The sequence below is a fragment of the Mus musculus genome, chromosome 1 (genome assembly GCF_000001635.26).
Source record: "Mus musculus strain C57BL/6J chromosome 1, GRCm38.p6 C57BL/6J".
Lineage (NCBI taxonomy): Eukaryota > Metazoa > Chordata > Mammalia > Rodentia > Muridae > Mus > Mus musculus.
Window position 1 is genome coordinate 24493209 of NC_000067.6, and position 25024 is coordinate 24518232.

The following is a 25024-nucleotide window of genomic DNA, read 5'->3' on the forward strand; positions in this document are numbered from 1 at the left end:
CCTGAGGAAAGAGCTGGGCTCACTAGAGTGAAAGTCAAAACAAGAGGGAAACCACCAGATTAGCCAAATCCTTCTAACCTATTAATAAGGTCTAGGTTCTTCTGCTTGGCCCTTGTTAAAGTCCCCCCCCCCGGATTTTCATATCTCTGTTCTCAAATTGTGCAAAATAATGAATGAATAAATTTCTTTAATAAAAGCATTTTAAGGTCGCTACAGTTAACAGCTAACAATTCTGCCATGATTATAATTCAATATGACAGCACAGGATTCGGTAGATAACTTTTAATATTACCATTAAATTTAAGAGACAGTGTCATATCTGGTATTAAATGCACTCTATAGTTTTGACATATAATACAGAGCTAGATTGTTGTTCCTGCCAAATGTGATTTGTAAATAATAAAAGTTGGATTATTTTAAATCAATTTACTATGTGCATATTTTAGTATACTGCTGAATATATTAATGTTTTATATCTTCAATGTAATTACAGTAAGACATATAGAATTAATATAATAGAGTAAGTGCATATGCATATACATTGTGTATATGTAACATTATGTATATGGAACTATATACATGTAACTCTGCCTCATAAGTTTAATAGCAGTAGTTTGAAAAACAGGATATTCCGTACATCAAAATATTTATCAAATACTTTAAGAAGATGAAAAGAAACCCTAAGCCTTGTGTACCTATTCCTGGTGGTAATGAGTGAATTAAGTTCATTTATGTGCTAAGCATTATATTAGGTATTAGAGACAAAAACAAAATTTTAGACTGATATTGTCTGTCATAGAATTTCTATTTGACTGAGGGGAAATGAGCATAAAGGAAAAAGAAAATCTCATGCCAGGAACTTCTAATTGTAAATCATGATACGTAATCACAGGTAAGTTATAGTGTTAAAGGTTTAATTAAAAATTATGACAGCAGGAAAAGGAGCCTTCAAAGTGTAATGACTGAATAATCTGGAGACGGAATCTCGATGAGAAAGTGTCTAAATCAAGTTGGCTTGTGGGCACGTCTATAGAGGGTTCATTTGATTGCATTGATTGAGGTGGAGAGACCTGCCCCTCCTGAGCGGACTCATTCCCTATGCAGGAGATCCTGAAGGTAATGTAAAGGCAAGAGTGGTATCGCACAGGCATGTCACATTCGTTCACTGCTGTCTGCTCTTGAATGTGGATGTGATATGACTGGCTGCTTCAAGTTCTGGCTGTCTTGACGTCCAATACGAAGATGGACTGTAACCTGGAATTTTGTAACCGGGTTGTTTTTGTCACAGCAACAGGAAACAAAACAAAAACAATAGAAGAACAAAACGGAAGAGTCTGGAGAAGTCGAAGAATTGAAAGAAGAAAAGGCAACAAGAAGGGGTGCGAGCAGAAAGGGGTTCTAGGGGTAAAGTGTAGGTCAGACGCCACAAGGGCTGGACCTCAACCTAGTGGGAAACTCAAGAATGTTTTAACAATGGGAGCCACACAATTGTTTTTAAAGATTCATTGGCCACAGTTTTGAAGAGTGGATTTGAGAACAAGATGTGACCCCTGAGTCTTTAGGGTTAGGTGGTGTTCAGGCAGACGAAAACAAACAAACAAACAAACAAACAAACAAACAGGTTAATTTCTGTTATACGTAGTTTAGAAGTAAAATCAACACTGCTCAAAAAATTCCAGGGTACTGTTAAATAACAATGGTGACAGTTTTACCATGTAGATTTTAGTGGAAATCCCTTAAAAGTGAGATGTCACCAGCTTTAGGTTGACAGTCCTTAGGGCATATAAGGTATTTCTGATTTCCTATTAGTGTGTCCATCCTTTTCTCTTGGCCCATATCCTATTTAGAATATTTTCTTTCAAAGATCATTCTTTGGTTTTGATGCAAAAACATTTTCCTCTGCAGTAAGCAAGTGCCCCTCCAGCTCCTGTATGTACTATTGCTACAGTGCTCCACATCCCAGTCTATAGAGGATGCTGAGTGGGCTCTTTACTTTGTCCCTGATAGTTATTAGTCTTCAATGAAACAATCCCCACACCAAAATTATTTAGTCAACATCACAAAGAACAGATAGAAAAAAAAAGACTTATTTCCAAAAAGGGAATCATTAAATAAAATAATGTGTAGTCACATAGTGAAACAATATATGGACATAGGAAGTAATACTTGAAAAGACAAATGCTCATGAAAACCATTCTCTTATTTGTGTATATGCATGCCTCTTTAACATTCCATTTTCTGTATTAATAATGAGTAAAGGAAGGTTAACTGTACTCCATGTTAGTATTTATTCAACAGCACAGTTAGGATTGAGGGAAATAACATACAATCTGCACTGACTAATGTTAAGCCTCTGACTTGGCACTGCCATTCCTGAGCTCCAATTGCCTATCACCGTGCATAATTGAAAGTTGGCATGGTTGCTCCCATACCAATTTCCAGCGGCCACACATAAATTGCTCTGATTTTTGAAATTATAGTTATTCTCCCCATCTGTTCTCTTCGTGCTTCAAGTCAGCTGTCAAGTGGAGCACGTGAGTCCTGACTAAAATTTGGAGAAGTTTTGCACATGACCAGGGTAAATGGAATAATTCTATATCAGGCTAATGTGCAGGAGAACTCCATGAGGTGAACTACAGGAAAATCACAGGAAGTAAGGTGACAGGTTGACGGTCACTTTGTAGTGATGATGGCAAAGTGCCTCACTGTAATAACAGAATTTAGCAACCTTGCCTTAGTTCTGAATAGTAAATATTAAGTATAATTGCCAAGACAGCATTAATAGTAAAATTATGAAAAATACAATTAATTTCTGATGTGCATTTTCCATTTATTCTAACAATTTTATTGTGACTAAAATTAAAATGCATGTGACATTAGATAAAAGTAGAACGCAATTCGTTGATGTAGTTAATGAGACCTTTCTGTCACTACTACAATGAGTTTATTTTTTCTACAATGGTCTTACATACAAAGCTGTACTATCAATCAAGTTTAAAATACACTTTTTTCATAGTCTGTACACCCCACTAAGAATGACTAATATACTTCAGGTTATGAGAGAATGTGAACAATCAAAGTATTAAATCAAGCAACTTTGCTAAACCATTGGTTTACAGATAAGAGTTTTATCTCGCCCGGGCTACCTTGCCAGCAGAGTCTTGCCCAACACCCGCAAGGGCCCACACGGGACTCCCCACGGGACCCTAAGACCTCTGGTGAGTGGACCACAGTGCCTGCCCCAATCCAATCGCGCGGAACTCGAGACTGCGGTACATAGGGAAGCAGGCTACCCGGGCCTGATCTGGGGCACAAGTCCCTTCCGCTCGACTCGAGACTCGAGCCCCGGGCTACCTTGCCAGCAGAGTCTTGCCCAACACCCGCAAGGGTCCACACGGGACTCCCCACGGGACCCTAAGACCTCTGGTGAGTGGACCACAGTGCCTGCCCCAATCCAATCGCGCGGAACTTGAGACTGCGGTACATAGGGAAACAGGCTACCCGGGCCTGATCTGGGGCACAAGTCCCTTCCGCTCGACTCGAGACTCGAGCCCCGGGCTACCTTGCCAGCAGAGTCTTGCCCAACACCCGCAAGGGCCCACACGGGACTCCCCACGGGACCCTAAAACCTCTGGTGAGTGGAACACAGCGCCTACCCCAATCCAATCGCGTGGAACTTGAGACTGCGGTACATAGGGAAGCAGGCTACCCGGGCTTGATCTGGGGCACAAACCCCTCCCACTCCACTCGAGCCCCGGCTACCTTGCCAGCTGAGTCGCCTGACACCCGCAAGGGCCCACACAGGATTCCACACGTGATCCTAAGACCTCTAGTGAGTGGAACACAACTTCTGCCAGGAGTCTGGTTCGAACACCAGATATCTGGGTACCTGCCTTGCAAGAAGAGAGCTTGCCTGCAGAGAATACTCTGCCCACTGAAACTAAGGAGAGTGCTACCCTCCAGGTCTGCTCATAGAGGCTAACAGAGTCACCTGAAGAACAAGCTCTTAACAGTGACAAATAAAACAGCTAGCTTCAGAGATTACCAGATGGCGAAAGGCAAACGTAAGAATCCTACTAACAGAAATCAAGACCACTCACCATCATCAGAACGCAGCACTCCCACTTCACCTAGTCCTGGGCACCCCAACACAACCGAAAATCTAGACCCAGATTTAAAAACATTTCTCATGATGATGATAGAGGACATCAAGAAGGACTTTCATAAGTCACTTAAAGATTTACAGGAGAGCACTGCTAAAGAGTTACAGGCTCTTAAAGAAAAGCAGGAAAACACAGCCAAACAGGTGATGGAAATGAACAAAACCATACTAGAACTAAAAGGGGAAGTAGACACAATAAAGAAAACCCAAAGCGAGGCAACGCTGGAGATAGAAACCCTAGGAAAGAGATCTGGAACCATAGATGCGAGCATCAGCAACAGAATACAAGAAATGGAAGAGAGAATCTCAGGTGCAGAAGATTCCATAGAGAACATCGACACAACAGTCAAAGAAAATACAAAATGCAAAAGGATCCTAACTCAAAACATCCAGGTAATCCAGGACACAATGAGAAGACCAAACCTACGGATAATAGGAATTGATGAGAATGAAGATTTTCAACTTAAAGGGCCAGCTAATATCTTCAACAAAATAATAGAAGAAAACTTCCCAAACATAAAAAAAGAGATGCCCATGATCATACAAGAAGCATACAGAACTCCAAATAGACTGGACCAGAAAAGAAATTCCTCCCGACACATAATAATCAGAACAACAAATGCACTAAATAAAGATAGAATATTAAAAGCAGTAAGGGAGAAAGGTCAAGTAACATATAAAGGAAGGCCTATCAGAATTACACCAGACTTTTCACCAGAGACTATGAAAGCCAGAAGAGCCTGGACAGATGTTATACAGACACTAAGAGAACACAAATGCCAGCCCAGGCTACTATACCCGGCCAAACTCTCAATTACCATAGATGGAGAAACCAAAGTATTCCACGACAAAACCAAGTTCACACAATATCTTTCCACGAATCCAGCCCTTCAAAGGATAATAACAGAAAAGAAGCAATACAAGGACGGAAATCACGCCCTAGAACAACCAAGAAAGTAATCATTCAACAAACCAAAAAGAAGACAGCCACAAGAACAGAATGCCAACTCTAACAACAAAAATAAAAGGGAGCAACAATTACTTTTCCTTAATATCTCTTAATATCAATGGACTTAATTCCCCAATAAAAAGACATAGACTAACAGACTGGCTACACAAACAGGACCCAACATTCTGCTGCTTACAGGAAACCCATCTCAGGGAAAAAGACAGACACTACCTCAGAGTGAAAGGCTGGAAAACAATTTTCCAAGCAAATGGACTGAAGAAACAAGCTGGAGTAGCCATTTTAATATCGGATAAAATCGACTTCCAACCCAAAGTTATCAAAAAAGACAAGGAGGGACACTTCATACTCATCAAAGGTAAAATCTTCCAAGAGGAACTCTCAATTCTGAATATCTACGCACCAAATGCCAGGGCAGCCACATTCATTAGAGACACTTTAGTAAAGCTCAAAGCATACATTGCACCTCACACAATAATAGTGGGAGACTTCAACACACCACTTTCTTCAAAGGACAGATCGTGGAAACAGAAACTAAACAGGGACACAGTGAAACTAACAGAAGTTATGAAACAAATGGACCTGACAGATATCTACAGAACATTTTATCCTAAAACAAAAGGATATACCTTCTTCTCAGCACCTCACGGGACCTTCTCCAAAATTGACCATATAATTGGTCACAAAACAGGCCTCAATAGATACAAAAATATTGAAATTGTCCCATGTATCCTATCAGACCACCATGGCCTAAGACTGATCTTCAATAACAACATAAATAATGGAAAGCCAACATTCACGTGGAAACTGAATAACACTCTTCTCAATGATACCTTGGTCAAGGAAGGAATAAAGAAAGAAATTAAAGACTTTTTAGAGTTTAATGAAAATGAAGCCACAACGTACCCAAACCTATGGGACACAATGAAAGCATTTCTAAGAGGGAAACTCATAGCGCTGAGTGCCTCCAAGAAGAAACGGGAGACAGCACATACTAGCAGCTTGACAACACATCTAAAAGCCCTAGAAAAAAAGGAAGCAAATTCACCCAAGAGGAGTAGACGGCAGGAAATAATCAAACTCAGGGGTGAAATCAACCAAGTGGAAACAAGAAGAACTATTCAAAGAATTAACCAAACGAGGAGTTGGTTCTTTGAGAAAATCAACAAGATAGATAAACCCTTAGCTAGACTCACTAAAGGGCACAGGGACAAAATCCTAATTAACAAAATCAGAACTGAAAAGGGAGACATAACAACAGATCCTGAAGAAATCCAAAACACCATCAGATCCTTCTACAAAAGGCTATACTCAACAAAACTGGAAAACCTGGACGAAATGGACAAATTTCTGGACAGATACCAGGTACCAAAGTTGAATCAGGATCAAGTTGACCATCTAAACAGTCCCATATCACCTAAAGAAATAGAAGCAGTTATTAATAGTCTCCCAACCAAAAAAAGCCCAGGACCAGATGGGTTTAGTGCAGAGTTCTATCAGACCTTCAAAGAAGATCTAATTCCAATTCTGCACAAACTATTTCACAAAATAGAAGTAGAAGGTACTCTACCCAACTCATTTTATGAAGCCACTATTACTCTGATACCTAAACCACAGAAAGATCCAACAAAGATAGAGAACTTCAGACCAATTTCTCTTATGAATATCGATGCAAAAATCCTCAATAAAATTCTCGCTAACCGAATCCAAGAACACATTAAAGCAATCATCCATCCTGACCAAGTAGGTTTTATTCCAGGGATGCAGGGATGGTTTAATATACGAAAATCCATCAATGTAATCCATTATATAAACAAACTCAAACACAAAAACCACATGATCATCTCGTTAGATGCAGAAAAAGCATTTGACAAGATCCAACACCCATTCATGATAAAAGTTTTGGAAAGATCAGGAATTCAAGGCCCATACCTAAACATGATAAAAGCAATCTACAGCAAACCAGTAGCCAACATCAAAGTAAATGGAGAGAAGCTGGAAGCAATCCCACTAAAATCAAGGACTAGACAAGGCTGCCCACTTTCTCCCTACCTTTTCAACATAGTACTTGAAGTATTAGCCAGAGCAATTCGACAACAAAAGGAGATCAAGGGGATACAAATTGGAAAAGAGGAAGTCAAAATATCACTTTTTGCAGATGATATGATAGTATATATAAGTGACCCTAAAAATTCTACCAGAGAACTCCTAAACCTGATAAACAGCTTCGGTGAAGTAGCTGGATATAAAATAAACTCAAACAAGTCAATGGCCTTTCTCTATACAAAGAATAAACAGGCTGAGAAAGAAATTAGGGAAACAACACCCTTCTCAATAGTCACAAATAATATAAAATATCTTGGCGTGACTCTAACTAAGGAGGTGAAAGATCTGTATGATAAAAACTTCAAATCTCTGAAGAAAGAAATTAAAGAAGATCTCAGAAGATGGAAAGATCTCCCATGCTCATGGATTGGCAGGATCAACATTGTAAAAATGGCTATCTTGCCAAAAGCAATCTACAGATTCAATGCAATCCCCATCAAAATTCCAACTCAATTCTTCAACGAATTGGAAGGAGCAATTTGCAAATTTGTCTGGAATAACAAAAAACCTAGGATAGCAAAAAGTCTTCTCAAGGATAAAAGAACTTCTGGCGGAATCACCATGCCAGACCTAAAGCTTTACTACAGAGCAATTGTGATAAAAACTGCATGGTACTGGTATAGAGACAGACAAGTAGACCAATGGAATAGAATTGAAGATCCAGAAATGAACCCACACACCTATGGTCACTTGATCTTCGACAAGGGAGCTAAAACCATCCAGTGGAAGAAAGACAGCATTTTCAACAATTGGTGCTGGCACAACTGGTTGTTATCGTGTAGAAGAATGCGAATCGATCCATACTTATCTCCTTGTACTAAGGTCAAATCTAAGTGGATCAAGGAACTTCACATAAAACCAGAGACACTGAAACTTATAGAGGAGAAAGTGGGGAAAAGCCTTGAAGATATGGGCACAGGGGAAAAATTCCTGAACAGAACAGCAATGGCTTGTGCTGTAAGATCGAGAATCGACAAATGGGACCTAATGAAACTCCAAAGTTTCTGCAAGGCAAAAGACACCATCAATAAGACAAAAAGACCACCAACAGATTGGGAAAGGATCTTTACCTATCCTAAATCAGATAGGGGACTAATATCCAACATATATAAAGAACTCAAGAAGGTGGACTTCAGAAAATCAAATAACCCCATTAAAAAATGGGGCTCAGAACTGAACAAAGAATTCTCACCTGAGGAATACCGAATGGCAGAGAAGCACTTGAAAAAATGTTCAACATCCTTAATCATCAGGGAAATGCAAATCAAAACAACCCTGAGATTCCACCTCACACCAGTCAGAATGGCTAAGATCAAAAATTCAGGTGACAGCAGATGCTGGCGAGGATGTGGAGAAAGAGGAACACTCCTCCATTGTTGGTGGGAGTGCAGGCTTGTACAACCACTCTGGAAATCAGTCTGGCGGTTCCTCAGAAAACTGGACATAGTACTACCGGAGGATCCAGCAATACCTCTCCTGGGCATATATCCAGAAGATGCCCCAACAGGTAAGAAGGACACATGCTCCACTATGTTCATAGCAGCCTTATTTATAATAGCCAGAAGCTGGAAAGAACCTAGATGCCCCTCAACAGAGGAATGGATACAGAAAATGTGGTACATCTACACAATGGAGTACTACTCAGCTATTAAAAAGAATGAATTTATGAAATTCCTAGCCAAATGGATGGACCTGGAGGGCATCATCCTGAGTGAGGTAACACATTCACAAAGAAACTCACACAATATGTATTCACTGATAAGTGGATATTAGCCCCAAACCTAGGATACCCAAGATATAAGATATAATTTGCTAAACACATGAAACTCAAGGAGAATGAAGACTGAAGTGTGGACACTATGCCCCTCCTTAGATTTGGGAACAAAACACCCATGGAAGGAGTTTCAGAGACGGAGTTTGGAGCTGAGATGAAAGGATGGACCATGTAGAGACTGCCATAGCCAGGGATCCACCCCATAATCACCATCCAAACGCTGACACCATTGCATACACTAGCAAGATTTTATTGAAAGGACGCAGATGTAGCTGTCTCTTGTGAGACTATGCCGGGGCCCAGCAAACACAGAAGTGGATGCTCACAGTCAGCTAATGGATGGATCATAGGGCTCCCAATGGAGGAGCTAGAGAAAGTAGCCAAGGAGCTAAAGGGATCTGCAACCCTATAGGTGGAACAACATTATGAGCTAACCAGTACCCCGGAGCTCTTGACTCTAGCTGCATATATATCAAAAGATGGCCTAGTCGGCCATCACTGGAAAGAGAGGCCCATTGGACTTGCAAACTTTATTTGCCCCAGTACAGGGGAATACCAGGGCCAAAAAGGGGGAGTGGGTGGGCAGGGGAGTGGGGGTGGGTGGATATGGGGGACTTTTGGTATAGCATTGGAAATGTAAATGAGTTAAATACCTAATAAAAAATGGAAAAAAAAAATTTAAAAAAAAAAAAAAAAAGAGTTTTATCTCATTTGTGCTATATTTGTTATGAAATCTAGCTACTTGCCATTCCTGCATATATCCATACAACCAAAAGATGGGTGGGTGCAATATCACATCTTTCTAACCCAGACTGTGTGTAGGACCTGGTTTTTTTTGTTTGTTTGTTTGTATGTTTTTTTAACAGAACCCAGCTAGATCTGAAGAAGGAGCCTCAAAAGGTCTTTAAATGGCTTGTGGTTGTTGTTGGTTTTCTTTTCTTTTCTTTTCTTTTCTTTTCTTTTCTTTTCTTTTCTTTTCTTTTCTTTTCTTTTCTTTTCTTTTCTTTTCTTTCTTCCTTCCTTCCTTCCTTCCTTTCTTTCTTTCTTTCTTTCTTTCTTTCTTTCTTTCTTTCTTTCTTTCTTTCTTTCTTTCTTTCGGACCCTGGCCTAGAGAAAAGTCTATGATAGCTTTGGGAATGAGAGTGTGCATCTAGAATAAAGACACAGTGTCTTAAAATCCAGCGTAGACTAGCTACCCTCAGCCAACATGCCAGCATGCAAGTGATACCTGAACAAAGCAGACGAGATCAATGTGACTGAAGAATCACTAAGCTAAGTCATGCAAAAACATGCTAAACATATCAATGGTATCTTACACTGGTACTGGTTTGGAGTAATTTTTTTGTACATGAGCTGATATTCTTGAATATTTTGCTTGCTTGTTTACAAGGAAATTTAGGAGTTAACACTGTGAAAATTTAAAAACTAAAGATATTAATTGTGTCAAGCCTGTTCTCTCAAAATATCAATATTTTGTATATGTTTCATAGTTTGGCTATTGCTGAATCACTTTTTTTGTTTTTGTTTTTGTTTTTGTTTTTCAAGACAGGGTTTCTCTGTATAAGACTAGCAGTCCTGGAACTCACTCTGTAGACCAGGCTGTCCTCAAACTCAGAAATCTGCCTGCCTCTGCCTCCCAAGTGCTGGGATTAAAAGGTGTTCGCCACCATGCCCGGTGCTGAATCACTTTTTTATAGAGTAGCTTTTATTTGTTACACATACTTTAAATTCCTACAACTATCCTGTTAAATAGGAATTGAGTATCTTATAAAGGAAATGCCTACGGTAAAGAACACACAAATAGCATAGCAGAGATGATCTAGATCTAGAAAGCAGCATACAGGAACATTTACGCCAATCACGGGCTGCCATGGGTACTGCAAGAGGTGGTCAATCTAGTTTCTCTTTGGAATGCTACTGAGTAGGTTGGAAGCACATGCCCCTGTTCTGTTACATAAAATGTAGGTGATGTGGGTTAATTCGTCACCGTTACCATCGGTGTACACACTGGCAGACACTGACAAGGATGTACGATGTCTCAGCTAGTGTGGACTTCTCCATTTGGGTAAAGAGACTCATTGAGTGACCTAAAATTCTGCTGTAGAATGTCCCAAAGAAAAGACAATAAACATTGCATAAATTACCCTTGTGCTATTTTCTCATTCAATTTTATGTGGCCAAAGCTCATGGATCCTTTTCAGTTCCTCAACTTCCTTGTGCCTTTAACATGTCAAGAATTAATAAACAATAGGCTAAGGTGATCACGCTTTCTGGGTAATAGATCCTAGGGGGGGGGCAAATAATTACTATTGATTTCCTGATTAGGTATAATCATGATAAATACTGTTAGAAGTAAGTGTGTGAGTTATTTATTCACGAGTGATATTTATTTCTGGTACTGGTATAAAAATATTATCTCATCTCTCAAGTTTGGTTATAAATTAAATATGTCATAATCTGTCAGATATAAATGGACAAAATTCTACCAACTTCACCCCCACCCCACTTACTAGCTTTGCATTTACATATCATTGTTATATGTGAGACATAGAACCTGAAGATGCTGCTACAATTTAATTCTACAAATACTAGTCAATAGAACAGCGAGAATGGATTCAATACTGCCTTTTCACTTGACGCAAGTCCAGCATGAGTGGCCAATCCAAGTGCATAGACGTTTTCTATTAAGCTTTGTCTGTCTTTCCTACTGAAACATCAAAAGCAGCCACCAGAAAGAAACAAACCTCCTGTGTGTGTAACTAATGCAAGTTAACTCAACATTAATAGAATTAACAATAGGAACACATACTCAAACACACACACATGCACACGTGCACACACACACACACACACACACACACTCCATGTGAAGCTGGCATCTGAAAATTTGAATTATATAACATGAAAATTGCGTGATGTGGATTGCTGGTTAAAGATTATGAATGTTTGAACACGTGGCTTAATTATAAATGAATCTATACAGTTTTCAAATATTAAAGTGAATATGTACATATGCATGTACATGTATGTTTAGGCATATAGTTCTAGATTATAAATACATTTTTGTAATTTTATTTATTTGAATGTTACACATTTCATGGAATTAAATAGTGTGCATTTAAGGGAGCCAACTAGAAATGGGGCTCAGTGAAGTATTTTTCCAGCAGATACTCTCTAGTAAAAAATATCCATGCAGCGTTTATAAAGCCAGAGGAATAGTGGGCTAAACATGATTTTCTGACTTACAAACATATATCTTGTGGAATTTCAGCATGTAAAGACGACTCTGGTAGCAGCAGGACAATAAAAATCACATCACTAGCCGTTTACAAGGTCTAGTCTTTCAGCAGTGACTTTAAGAGAGTGTGAGCCTGCGAGCCTGCATTTGTTGATTTAGTAGCTTCTTCATTGTTATTAGCCTAACCCTGGGGGGAGCAGAAAACATCAACAAACAGCATAGTGAAAAACAGGCAATTCCCATAAGCCTAGACACGAGTCCCTATAACCAGTTCATCGTGGACACTCAAGGCTGACGGGTGCTTTGGGTGCTGCAGTCTCTCAACACCCCCAGGCTCAGTCTCCAAAAAGAACTAATTTTTACCTTTATTATTAAGAGATTTGAAAATCTTGTTCACTTTAGTACTTTGTGTGTGTGTGTGAGAGAGAGATATTGACCACTCATGAATAAATATCACTCATGAGTAAATCTAAACCAACTGCACTTCAGGAAAAATATGCCTTCAGTAAATGGATACAACTGTGTTTCTTTGTCTGGAATTTTACAACAGGTTTAGCAGAGCCAAACTTTCAATTTCATTTTAAATCCTTTCTATGTATGGATGTCTTGCCTACATGTATGTATGTATGTATGTATGTATGTATGAATGTATGTATGTTATGTACAACACATGTGGTCTTGGTGCCTGCAGGTGCCAGAGAGCAGGTGCTACAACTAAAGTTACAGTTATGAGCTATCATGTGGCATTGTAAATTTTATAAAAGAGAACCTGTCTTCTTAGAGAATCCTATCTGATAAATAACTGTTTTGGGGAGAACTAACCACCCCTTAAGATAAGCTTCACCATATAAATGACTTGGCTCAATCACATGCAAGGCTCATATCTATCATTAGTGGTAGCTGTTCACAGCTACCCAAAGGACATTATAGTCTAATACAGAGATACTTATATACTCATGTTCATTGCTACCTAGGAACTGCAATCAACCTAGATGTCTATTCACTAATGGACAGATAAGGAAAAATGTGAGACATATACACAACAGAATTTTAGTCAGATGTTAAGAACAAACTAAACCATGAAATTTTCAGATAAATGGATCGACAGTCAATATACACGAGAAAGCAGAAGGGAAGACTTAGAAGCAAAGTACACTGAATATGTGCTTTTTCTCAATGTTTGATTAACATATTAATTATACATAATGGACTTTATTATAGCATTGTAATGCATACACATAATATGTTTCATTCATGTTCAGTCTGTGGGAATCCACTTATTACCATGAAACATCAGCTATATTCAAAGAATAACAAAATAACCAAATTTTAAAGGTATTATAGAAAGCATATTATACATTGCTTACTTTTATTTATTTCTACAAGTATAATACTACTAAGGAACCAAAAATACATGTAAATAAGTCCAAAAGGCATGGCCTGATAATACATATTATTCTAAAGCAAATATATATATATATAAATATGTATATATATATATATTCAAGAGATTTCTAAAAGACCCTTTTTAACGGTTGTAATTTTAATGGAATTTTTACTCAATTGCATGGTTATTATATGGTGCTCTCTCTCACTTCAGTGAAGAAAAGTAATTATCATGAGGCTTACAATGTGTGTAATTTGTCCTGTAATTATGGAAGATGCTCATTGTCTCTATAAATACTTATAGAAGATGCAAATAACTGATCACTGCCAAGAATGGTAAACATAAGCAAGCAACACTGGCTAGTTTGACATCATTTACCCCACCTGCTGAAGCTGTAAGTTTGTAAAAGAATGGTTGTTTAGATGGTTTTTGAGGTCCATGAGATGTCTTTAGTATTTATTTATTTATTTATTTATTTATTTATTTATAAAATATAACACTGCTTAAAGGTATAAAATGCAGAGTTCAATTTTGTGAGAGGATGGTGTGATGATCCTTGAGTTATAGGGATGACATCTGTGCCTGCCCCCTCGAGAACTACCATCCACCATTTGAGCCCCAGGGTACCCATGTTCATGGGTACATCCACCCGACTGGCTATGCTTGCTTAGCCAACAAGAGTTCAGGGCAGAGTGAGATTCTTCTGTCAAGGTTCACACTTGGGACTGACTGCTTTGGAAAAAGGGCTTCCTTCAGCCCCTGCCCGAAGCCTTCACCACACTTTTCTCTGACTCTGGATCTGTAACGTCGTGGCATTAACAAGTCTTATGTAATGTGACCCAAGGCACTTTAAAGTCTTCTGAGTTTCTTATATATCACTCATACCTTCTAACCGTCCCTCCATTAAATCTTTTGGAATAATTCTGATCTTAGGGTAGTGTATCTTTTCTGTTATAGTTGGCTCTTTTGCTTTCTTAATCCCACCCCACCCCTACCCCCAGGAAAGAAATCCAATGACCAGTGTCCATACTAGGAATCTTTTAGTCAGTCATCAGCCATAGTGGACCAATGACACCATAACATAAAAATACAGTGCTCAATAAATCTTTGCATCTTTTACGTATAAATGAAATACACTTAATAAGGAAACTTGACCACTAAGTAAGTTTAGAACTACTTCTGTCAATCACCAATATACTAAGACTACTCTAAGTGATGCAAATATTTTAGCATCACTATAAAATTATTTCATGTGTCTTATAGAATATTAGGAGCTAAATGTCACATGAAGCTATTTCAGGAGCATAATTCATCCTTACAAATGCATATGGAAAGGAATACCTTTTCACCAATTTCTCCCTTGATGCCTTCAAGTCCTTGTTCTCCCTGTAAATGAAGAGCATGGTGTATAGTAATAGGAACAGACTTACAGTTCATAGACTTTTCATAATAATGGTGATATTTCTAACAGTAAATAATCACTCACTTAAATAGTTCCTTGAGATGTGAAGCTCCAAGCCAATATTAAACAAAACAAAGTCTGAATAATGCAAAATACTAAAGGAACAGCTTTCTGAATACTTCCCTACCCTCTAGAAAATTTCACCTCATAAAGCCAAGAATCCCACAAGTTAGCTTCTGAGGATTCTACCATTGTCATTTGCTTTGAAAATTGAATTAAATGGCACAGACTGAGTTTGCATTCTTGCTCTCACTAGCATCTCATTAAATATAGAAGACAGACTTCTTTGAGTTCTACCTTCCACAAAATGAGCATCTAATGAGAAGTTCATAATAAGTGGATTTAGTTGTGAACCTTGGCGTCCTAAGTCCACCTGCCTGCAGCCCCAGGTTTCTCTCTGTCCTGCTCATGCAACTCACAGCCACAAAGAGAGGGATCATTCTCTATTTTGTCCTTCAAATCTAGAAGGTACCAGCATCTCTTCCTCACCTGATTCCTTTCTAATGTCATAAGTTTATTTTCAGATTTAATTTGACATAAATAGGTTGATCACATTACAATCAAAAATTTAGTAAATGCTGAAAGTCTCCTACATGCCAGGGAGCTACGGCTGCATAGCTGTGAGATGAGTGGTAGAGATGGTCACATCTGCCATGCACCCACTGAGGGTCATGGTCTAAGGCATCCAGCCAGTATCTTCTGAGTGTACAGGCATAAGAGACCAATATTTTCATTTGTTCCTTTTATTTTTCTATTTAAGTTTGTTGAGAGAAGATATTATGTAGACCAGGCTGTCCTTGAACTCATGATATAGCTCACAACGGCCTTTCATGAACTCCAGATCTTCCTACCTCCATTACGATTATTTGCTGGGATAATAAATAAACATATGCCAGCATACGTAGCTAAAGGGGAAAAGTTTCAGATCTCAGATTTTTTTTTCAATGCCTCCATAAAGTGGCATGTGATTTAATTAAAATCTACATTAATTAAGACTGTGAGCTCTTATTAGCATACAAATACAATCACATTAAAATATATGTGTGTTTTGAAACATAAGTAAATAATCTTTTTTGCTTCACTTTGCCTCAAAACATTAACAGAAAACAATAGATTAGTTCATAGGTGCATGGGACTACCTTTCTTTTAATAGTGTTTCCCCTAAAGTATAGAATTTAACTCCATCTGGTAATTCAAGCTGACATTGAAGCTGTTAAATGTCCCTAGTGCCTCAGCCACATTGTCAGAATGAGATGTGGCCACCACAAACAGCTGCTGGAAAGTCCAAAACTATTTCCCAGCAGATAAATCCGCACATCCCTTGGCTTGCACCTCAGCTCGAAGATACAGAACATGCTGTCCCACTGGGCTTGGTCTAGAACTGCTATGACAACACTCAGAGCATGCCATTTCATGCCTCCCAATCTAACCTCATTCTCTCTAAGGGGCCATGTAAGGAAACATTCCTAAAAGCTGCTGTAACTATACATAGAAGTGTATCTTTTCAAATGACATTGCCAACTACATATAAGAAAACCTACCTCTGTAGTGCTTTCAGACATTTTGCCTTTAAAACCGGTTAACACGTCACTGGAACGTAATGTCATGTTTGGCATTGAGGGGACATCTGAAATTTCACCAATGATGCTCTCCCTCAAGGTGAGATTGTCTGAGTTGTATCATGACAGGTGGCCCCACCTAAAGTTACTCCACTTCCCTCTTGGAATCTGGAGTGTATTAGTTTCTGTGCATTCAATATGCTTGGCACAAACAGTCAAGTTTGCTTCCAGAGAAAGCAATCCCTGAATAGATAGTAAAGAATAGAGAGGAAATGAATTTTGGTGATGAGAAAGATCTCAGGCACTGAGAGACTCACCCTGGATGGTGTTAAAGTTCTCATTCATGATGAATATGAATGTGACATTCTGCAGGTTTGTTTTTCCCATGTAGGCGGTTGACTCATGGCCTCCTACTGGCTAAGCAAGAACTGTTCACCGAACTGTTTCCAGCCTTCCTTTTGCTTTTCATTTTGAGATGTGATCTTATCAAGTTGTCCAAGCTGGCCTTAGGCTCACACTATAGGCTGGCAGGCTGTGAACTTGTAATATTATTGTGTCTGTCTCCTGTGTAGCTAGGATGATTGGTCTGCACTACCCAGGCCAAAGCAAAGAAAGTTTTGTTTTGAAGAGCTTATTTGTGTATATAGCATCCTTGTAATGCCAGAAAGTTTAGGTCATTATAAATACTTTTGCTTAATCCAATCTGAGAAACGCAACCTGTGCAAATAGGAAACAGCTGCAGAAAAATTCTTTTCCAGTTTTCACTCTGACTGATAACAGTCAAAGTGTTTCTGGTGCCCCTCTAAGTCGCCCATGGTTCTTAGAAAGCATAACTACTGATTCTTGGGGAAGCATGCCACTAATACTGTAATGAATGTTTCCTTGAAGGGTCTCCAAGAAGGAAAGACTTCTATGAATCCTCCTTGGAAATCTGGGTTATTAGCTTACTTTGAAAGAAACATTTACAAAAACTCATTACCTTTTGACCAGGTAATCCTGGAGTACCATCTAAGCCATGTTCACCCTAAAAAGAGTAACCAAAATGAATGTCATTAGTCACAAATGATACTGTAAAAGACCCTCAAAAAGGGGCACCCTCTAGTATGAGGAAAGGTAGCATTCTCCTGGATATCTCTTGTGCATCTGGGCTTCCAATTTCTGTCATGTCACATGTACAGGGCAATCACCTCAAATTTTAAGGTAAAGGAATGGGGGAGTGTATGGAGGCTCTGGGATGTTAAGGATCAGTCTTATTGTTATCCAACTTGTAGTATAACCTGACATTTCAAGTAAGTGCTCAATGGTTTTACATCCTGTGTTCCAAATGCTATTTAATAATCTAACCTTTTCTTCCTTTTTTCCTTCCTCTCTTCCTCCCTTCCTTGTTCCCCTTTCCCTCCTTCCTTCCTTTTCCTTCCTTCAATATTTTCTTTCTTCTTTCCTTCCTTCTCTTTTCCTTGTGTACAAGAGTAAATGCTTTTATTGGGTAGGATTTGCTAACAAATTCATCGAGAGTTACCATTCTCATAATCATCTTCTATAGACTGTTACACAGTGATGGGGGTGTAGCCCTTCAGTTGTGGCTTCCCTACATGGTCCCTGGTAACCAATTTAATTGTGGTTTATAGGTATCTTCTTACCTAATCTGAGATATATACGTACATCTTGATATTCTTGTCACAATGTGAAAATACTTACTTCGTTATCCATATCTGTTGATTACTGGGATCTGAATTCTAAAGGCATACCAAGGCAATTCTGCATGAAACAGTTCCCTCTCCACTTGTCTGGCTCCTGTCATGGGCGTAAATGTTTTTAGCAGATGCCTATCAGGTTCCATTACTGGAATTCTTGGTCATCGCTCTGACAAGTCTGCTTTGTGAATAGTACACCACCCAGAAAGAGAAACTTCAGGGAGGGTGGATACATTCTCCGTGGACCCTCAGGCGTTTACTTGAGTCTAGGAATTTACTCTGGCTCCTGAGTGTCGAGATTCAGGCAGCTTAAAATATGATCTGCTCTATTTTTGTAAAATATTTAGAAAATTCACTTAGAAAATAACAGTTCTTAAGGATTATCTAGAACACAGATATCATTTCTAACAATTATTTAAAGGAAGTTTAAGTATATGAAGAGAAACACCACATCTTCACATTTTAAGACAACAATGAGATACTCTGCCTCAATAATGAGGTCTTAATTTTATTACTAATACATTTTTGGAAAGCTTTACTGTTTCTTTTTTTTCTTTTTCACCAGAAGTGTATTGACAGATACATGCACACACTTTCTTTTAAGAGTTAAGGGTTTTCTTTGTTGATTTAACTATCAAAGTACTCTATAGTATAACTGCTGTTATCATAGTACAGGCAAAATTTGGTTGAGATATGTAATTAGATGTGGAAGCATCGAAAATAGCATAATTATCAGTGTACTAAGCATTTCCTCTCTTGAAAGTTAGTATGGTTCTTGACCTGATGCACCGGCAAGACTAGTAGAAAGCTGCAGTGACATTTGATAAAGAGATAAGGAAATCGCATTTAGTATCTGATGCCAAAGAACATTCTATGGTAACGGAGCCTCTAACATTACTCATCACTGAAGTATGCCCACTTGTCCCTAAGAAGCAGATTATTTCCCTCAGTTGATCCAATATAATATTTTATATCATATTGCAAGTTACTCAGGATCACCAGATACCACATATAATCCTCCAAAGCACAATGACACGGTATTCACACTGCCAGCAACCCGTTTCGTAGAAAAAGGAGTGCTGATAGCTTAGCTAGCTGCAAGCTTTTACATACCATGTGCCTGGAGTGCTGGCACCCATGTGTCTTTAGCTGACATTCTGTGATTCCTGTAGTTAAAAGTACTAGGTTTCCGCTACGGCAAATGTTAACTGATCTTGCCTCTTTCCCTACTTAGAGGCTTATAATCACTTCTAATTGCCGTTAGTCCACCAGAGGAGAGTGAGCATACTGGATCCTACCAAGGATCAAAAAGGAGGGAGGTGTATGAATTACCATGAAAACTTCAAGAGGACATAGTCCAAACATGCTGATGCCAAGTGTTGGCTCTATAAAAATTTAATCTAAAACATTATGTCGGTAATACCAGTCACTTTAGCGCTCATTCTGAAATATAGGAGCAAAGCCCAGAGAACGGCTGGCAGCCAGGGTAAACCTAGTTCTGCCCACAAAATCAGTACTCCCCAATGCTATTGAAAGGGAACTGATCTGTTTTATGTTTTATGTATTTAGTGCATGTGTGTGTGCACGTGTGTGCGTGTGCACATGTGTGCGTGTGAGTTCCTGCTTCCTTTCCCCCCAATTCTAGTCCTAAAGAAAACATAAGATGCTTCTCTTCTATCTTCCAAGCAACATTTTAGTTCATAATTGGAAAAAAATACAATCAGTAGTTCCAAACAAATCAGACCTTTCAAAACTTATTTCTGGGGACATTCTTTCAATTACAAGCCTTTTAATTCCTGGAACATACATGGTGGAAGGAGAGAACTGACTCCCGAAAGTTGTCCAGTGACCTCCCCATGAGCACTGCTCACATACTCACTCCCCAAATTAAATAATACAGAAACTGCATTTATAGTCTCATATTCACCATTGCCACCAAAGCTTACTATTATAAGCTTCTAATTAATTTTTCTGTCTGATTCATATTGTGAAGCACAAATTTAAAAAAAAGAAAGAAACACACATCTATGCTTACTGAATCAAAGCTTTCTGAACCTAAATCATTTCCTGGTCTTACTTCTGGATCTTAAGCAGGACATCCACTTGGGTCACTATGAAGGCTTCTATTCACTAAAACATTAGCCATAGTTTAGAGTTTCTAAATATATGATCCTGCTCTCTGAGCATACCTGTCTCTTAAAATGTGGCTTTCAGAACTCAGTATAATATGTCAGATGTGGTCCCAAACAAAACAAAAATGGAGCCATAACTCACACATACACACACACACACACACACACACACACCATGTTGTTTTGGGTGCTAAAGTTGTTTTTCTATTAATGCAATTTGCTTCTAAAAATGTGTAAATTTGCATATATTGAGTATGTAACCAAGTATAAGCACTACTAAGATTTTTCTTCAAAGAAAAAAATCAAGTTCTAACCTTTCTCCAAATTAGACGAACGACAGTTATTTTGAGCTTTGAAAAAAAAAATAAACAATTTAGGAATTATTTGGAGAGGTGGTGAAAGTTTTCTTGAATACCTAGTGGAGTTAGGGGGACCCAGCCACTTTTGTAGAATTTAATAAAATTCTGGGATCCTATGAAACTGATATGATGATCTTCTTGAAGGTTATGTGAGAAAGAAAGGTTTGAGCCTACTGTCAGAGTAGGTTAAAGACAGTTTTGCAGTTTCTGAAACTGCAAAACCATGGTAGGAAATCAAGGTGTTTACTCTGAATCATCTGTTGAGGTATCTGATGCCTGCAGTTCCTGACACCCACAGCAAGCACTCCACCAAATGAAAGATGACTTAAGATATAGAACACAGCGCCATCAGTCAGCTCCCAATTAAGGACAGTAAGATACCAGTTGCAGCAAACCACTTCCTGTCCAGAGTATTCCTCGTGATGAGTAATTGATAGCGTGACTCCGTATCAGTTACCTCTACTGGAGCCTCACTGTGCTAAAGCCATCGGGTAACTTAGCTTCAGACTGGCAGTAAGGCTTGCTTAAAAGAGTGCAGGGAGAGCAGGTGATGGGGAAACGGGAAGCAAGCTCTGGAGCTGTACCCACTGCCCCTATTACATTTCATCCTAGGAAACCTCACTTGTAAGCTTTGCTAGGTACACATTCTCCTCCCCACTACTTCCCTGAAGTCTGCTTTGCATAAAACCTTGGGAGTTCTTACTTACTAAAGTACCTTTCTCACTCTTCCCTCAACATAGATGTCCAACAGTTCTCTTTTACTTCTCTCCTGTACTTTGGAGTGAAGTTTCCTTGAGTTCTGTGCAGTTCAGCTTGAACTTACGAAGAGTCTATCAACCTGGACATCCTCTGTTGGTCCAAGCAGAGGCATCACAGAGATACGAGAGATATGATTCCTTCTATTCTAGGTGCTCCCAAGCATACAGACATACAAACTTGGCGATGTAAATAAAATACTAAGTTAGGAGAATGGATGTGCTTGCAGTTTTGATTGGTAGACCAGAAGGCTTCATAAAAACATGCCTGAGCTTTGAAGGTAGTCATTTGTGAAGATTCCGGTAAGAGGTCAAGATATCAATTATCTGAACTCCAATCTCTCGCTTTTACATGATAGTCATACCCATCACCATACCCTGGTACAGTTGACCCTGGCTTTGCTGGCTGAACGATGCTTCTGATGGAGCCACTTCAGGAAGACTGTTATCCACAGTCACAGATTTCTTAAATGATGGCAGTTATGTTTTTAAATCTATTGTTCACTATGTTAGTAATCTATACCAAAAATAAGACCATTAGCCAGTGAACTATGTAAAGAATCAGTGAGGGATTTTTCTCCCGGTAATATTGTCATATTTATGTGCTAGATACCGATTGCACATTAAACCAAATAGGGGTGTTAGCAGACTGGGTTCCTGAGATCTGCCTAACTGTTTGGTAAATAAAAGTCAAGTGCCTGGTGCCAGAGTCGCTGCATGTGCTGAGCTTGTCATCCATCTGTTGTGCTCCCTGCCAACTGCTCTACTTGGGATGTGAGTGGAAGGCATTAGGAGGGAATAAGAAACCATTGAGAAATAGAGTCAGCTGCAGAGTGGCCAGGTTTCTTTTTCCTGTCCGTCTATTACCTCTGTGCTTCTTCCGTTTCTGCTTATTTGGAGCTGTATTGTATCAGTATGCACTGACTGATAAGGTAATGCCAACATGCTCCACATCAAGCCAGAGTTTTCCACCGATTATTCCTGTTAGCCTTGGGATGTTAGTCAGGAATAGAAGGTAGAGTAATGAAACTATAATTTTTTGATTATTTTTCTATGAATATTGCTTATTATTAGATTTCATGAGACCCCCATTATTAATTTTTTTAAAAAGACACAGGCTTTCAGATGATTCCTTTTTGGTAAAGTCCAAGTTGAATATATAGCTAATTTGATAACCCTACAAACTGTTATTAGTTTAGTGGAAACATAAAATAAAACATTCAGATTTCATTGTCTTGGTCTTACAGAAAGCACATTTATAATTGGCAGTATTGATACAAATGCAAACAATGATTTTTTTGTTAACATAAATTCCACATATATTTTATCAGCCTTGACAAAATGATGTATCACTCAAAGGGAGCTGAATGAAGGTGACAAACATGCCAAAGTGAACAGGGGAGAGCACATGTGCCCTCAAACCTACAGAAAGAACTGCAGGCAACGAGGGGTGTTGAGAGCAGGAGAAATAGTTGTCCCTGAGGAAGGACACACAAATTGATTATTTTATAATACCAAATGGTGATACCTGAAAACATTACACAGACTAAGCAGTTTACATTTATGAATATATCAGTATATGAATATACATATGTATATAGGCAATAGCAATAAAAAAGAGACTATGAATTTAAAGAGAGCAAGGAGGGTATGTGAGAGAGCTTAGAGGGAGGAAAGGAAGGAAGAAATGTAATTAAATCTAAAAAAATTCTACTGTTGGATAAAGTTGCATGTTCTTATTTAGTGGTTTCAGTTTCAATAATAAATTGTTATGTGCAAATACATATTAATTTCTTTTTTTATGAACTTAGGGAGAAACTGTGGAAATGAGCTTAATTCTGATTATCCATGGAAAAATTAGGTGAAACTAGAAATGCACAGAGGAAGCCAAATGACTTAAACAAAAATTATTTTTGCTAAACGCCTATAAGTTTCTTAGTCTCTGAGGCATTAACGCCACATCTGGACCAGGCTGGAACAGAAGTCATTAGGATTCACGACAGCTACAGGGCTCGTCTGCACGTACGTAAACTGAAACAACATCTGCCTTTATTTCCTGGAGCTGGAGTGTTCTCATAAATGCCTTTTTAGGGAAAATATCAAGATTCAAAAAGCATCATTTCAGTCCCCAGAAGAGAAGAAACGCAAAGATAATGAAGAGTGCAAAGTCTCGTTTCTGCACATTGAGTGCAGTGAATGGGAGCTCAGAGTTTATGAAGACAAAGTTTGTTGTCTTCAAGGTTCCTTATACTGAAGGCAGTCTCTCTGTTTTCTTATGACAGGCAAATTAGCAACTGACCCACTGTGTCATTACCATTACAGGTTATTTTAATAATGCCAGGTAACTACGTTTAATGCTATTGTCTCTGTAGTACTCTGTGTATAGAAATGTGTGGCCATGCATCAAAAGCATGTTTGGTAATGGGTGTAAAGGTAGAATGTCTTATGTTGGGTGTTCAGGTCAACCCAGACAGCAGACGTGAGTGGGCTGTGGCCCATGGGGAGCAGACTACAGGTTTCTGGAGTCACCTCTGGACACTATGAGAGTATTTCAAATCTCTTTACAAATTTGACAAACGGAAAAAATTAAACCATCATATTTTCAGTCTGTTTGTTCCTGGAGGTAAAAACTATAAAACCTTCTCATTTACTGAATGAACTAATTTGTAGTAATTCTTCAGAGATAGTCTTCTGCCCGTGTTGGGGTTAGAAGATCTTACGTTAAAGGGGTTCATAGACTTAAAGAGACACAGCAGGATCTAGAGAGTGGACTTCCCAATCTGCTCCCTAAGCTGCAAGGAAAATGGATTTGTGATTTAATTCTAACAGAGTGTGAAAAGGAAGCAGGGAACTTGGCAGCATCCTGATGATGCAACTGCAGGAAGGCACATGAACAATGAGTTCACGTGGGCAGAGCTTCACTCCTAACTCCACTCCTCGCTAGCTATGAAACTTAGGAATATTTTAATTGTCTTTATATATTAGGTTCTTAATCCAAAAGTAATAAAAACAAATCTGAGCTAAAGTGTCTGTAAGTATTGAGTTAGCTAATGGAAAGGAGGAGGGTCTTGGCAGTGCTTAGCACCTAGGATTAATTTAAGCAGCTGTTTTATCAACATGATACAAGCGTGTGATGCTGTGTGTAATTCTTTTGGATGGGTCCATTGGTCTAGGAACATTAATTTTGTTGTTGTTTTTAAAAAGGCCAAACACTCCGAAGATATTTGAGTTTTATTTTAACATTTCCTGCTAAATAAATTTTGAATAAAATAAATTCCCTTCAGGGAGTTCTGATTTAGTCTCACAGTAAGCCAGAGCTTAGAGCAAGAGCATCATCAAGCTGTGTGTTTAAAATGTGTCTTCTAGCTATTAAACATTTCTGCCAGTCATTAAGTTGGCTATCTCATAAACCTCTCATTCTGTCCTTAA

General features: G+C 38.7%; 1 protein-coding gene across 7 annotated transcripts in view; it reads right to left on the minus strand.

Annotated features, from left to right (window-relative positions):
* Positions 1 to 25024, minus strand: part of Col19a1 (collagen, type XIX, alpha 1) — a 330240-nt gene that overhangs the window by 235526 nt on the left and 69690 nt on the right. For 5 of the 7 annotated variants that reach the window (XM_006495645.4, XM_006495644.4, XM_006495643.4 and 2 more), the window contains exons 10-11: positions 17635 to 17679; positions 14976 to 15020 (exon numbers count right to left, since the gene is read on the minus strand). The exons of the other annotated variants lie outside the window; for them this stretch is intronic. In XM_006495645.4, coding sequence (XP_006495708.1) covers positions 14976 to 15020; positions 17635 to 17679 — 90 coding nt within the window. The remainder of the gene's footprint in view (positions 1 to 14975; positions 15021 to 17634; positions 17680 to 25024) is intronic. 7 annotated transcript variants of the gene reach the window in all.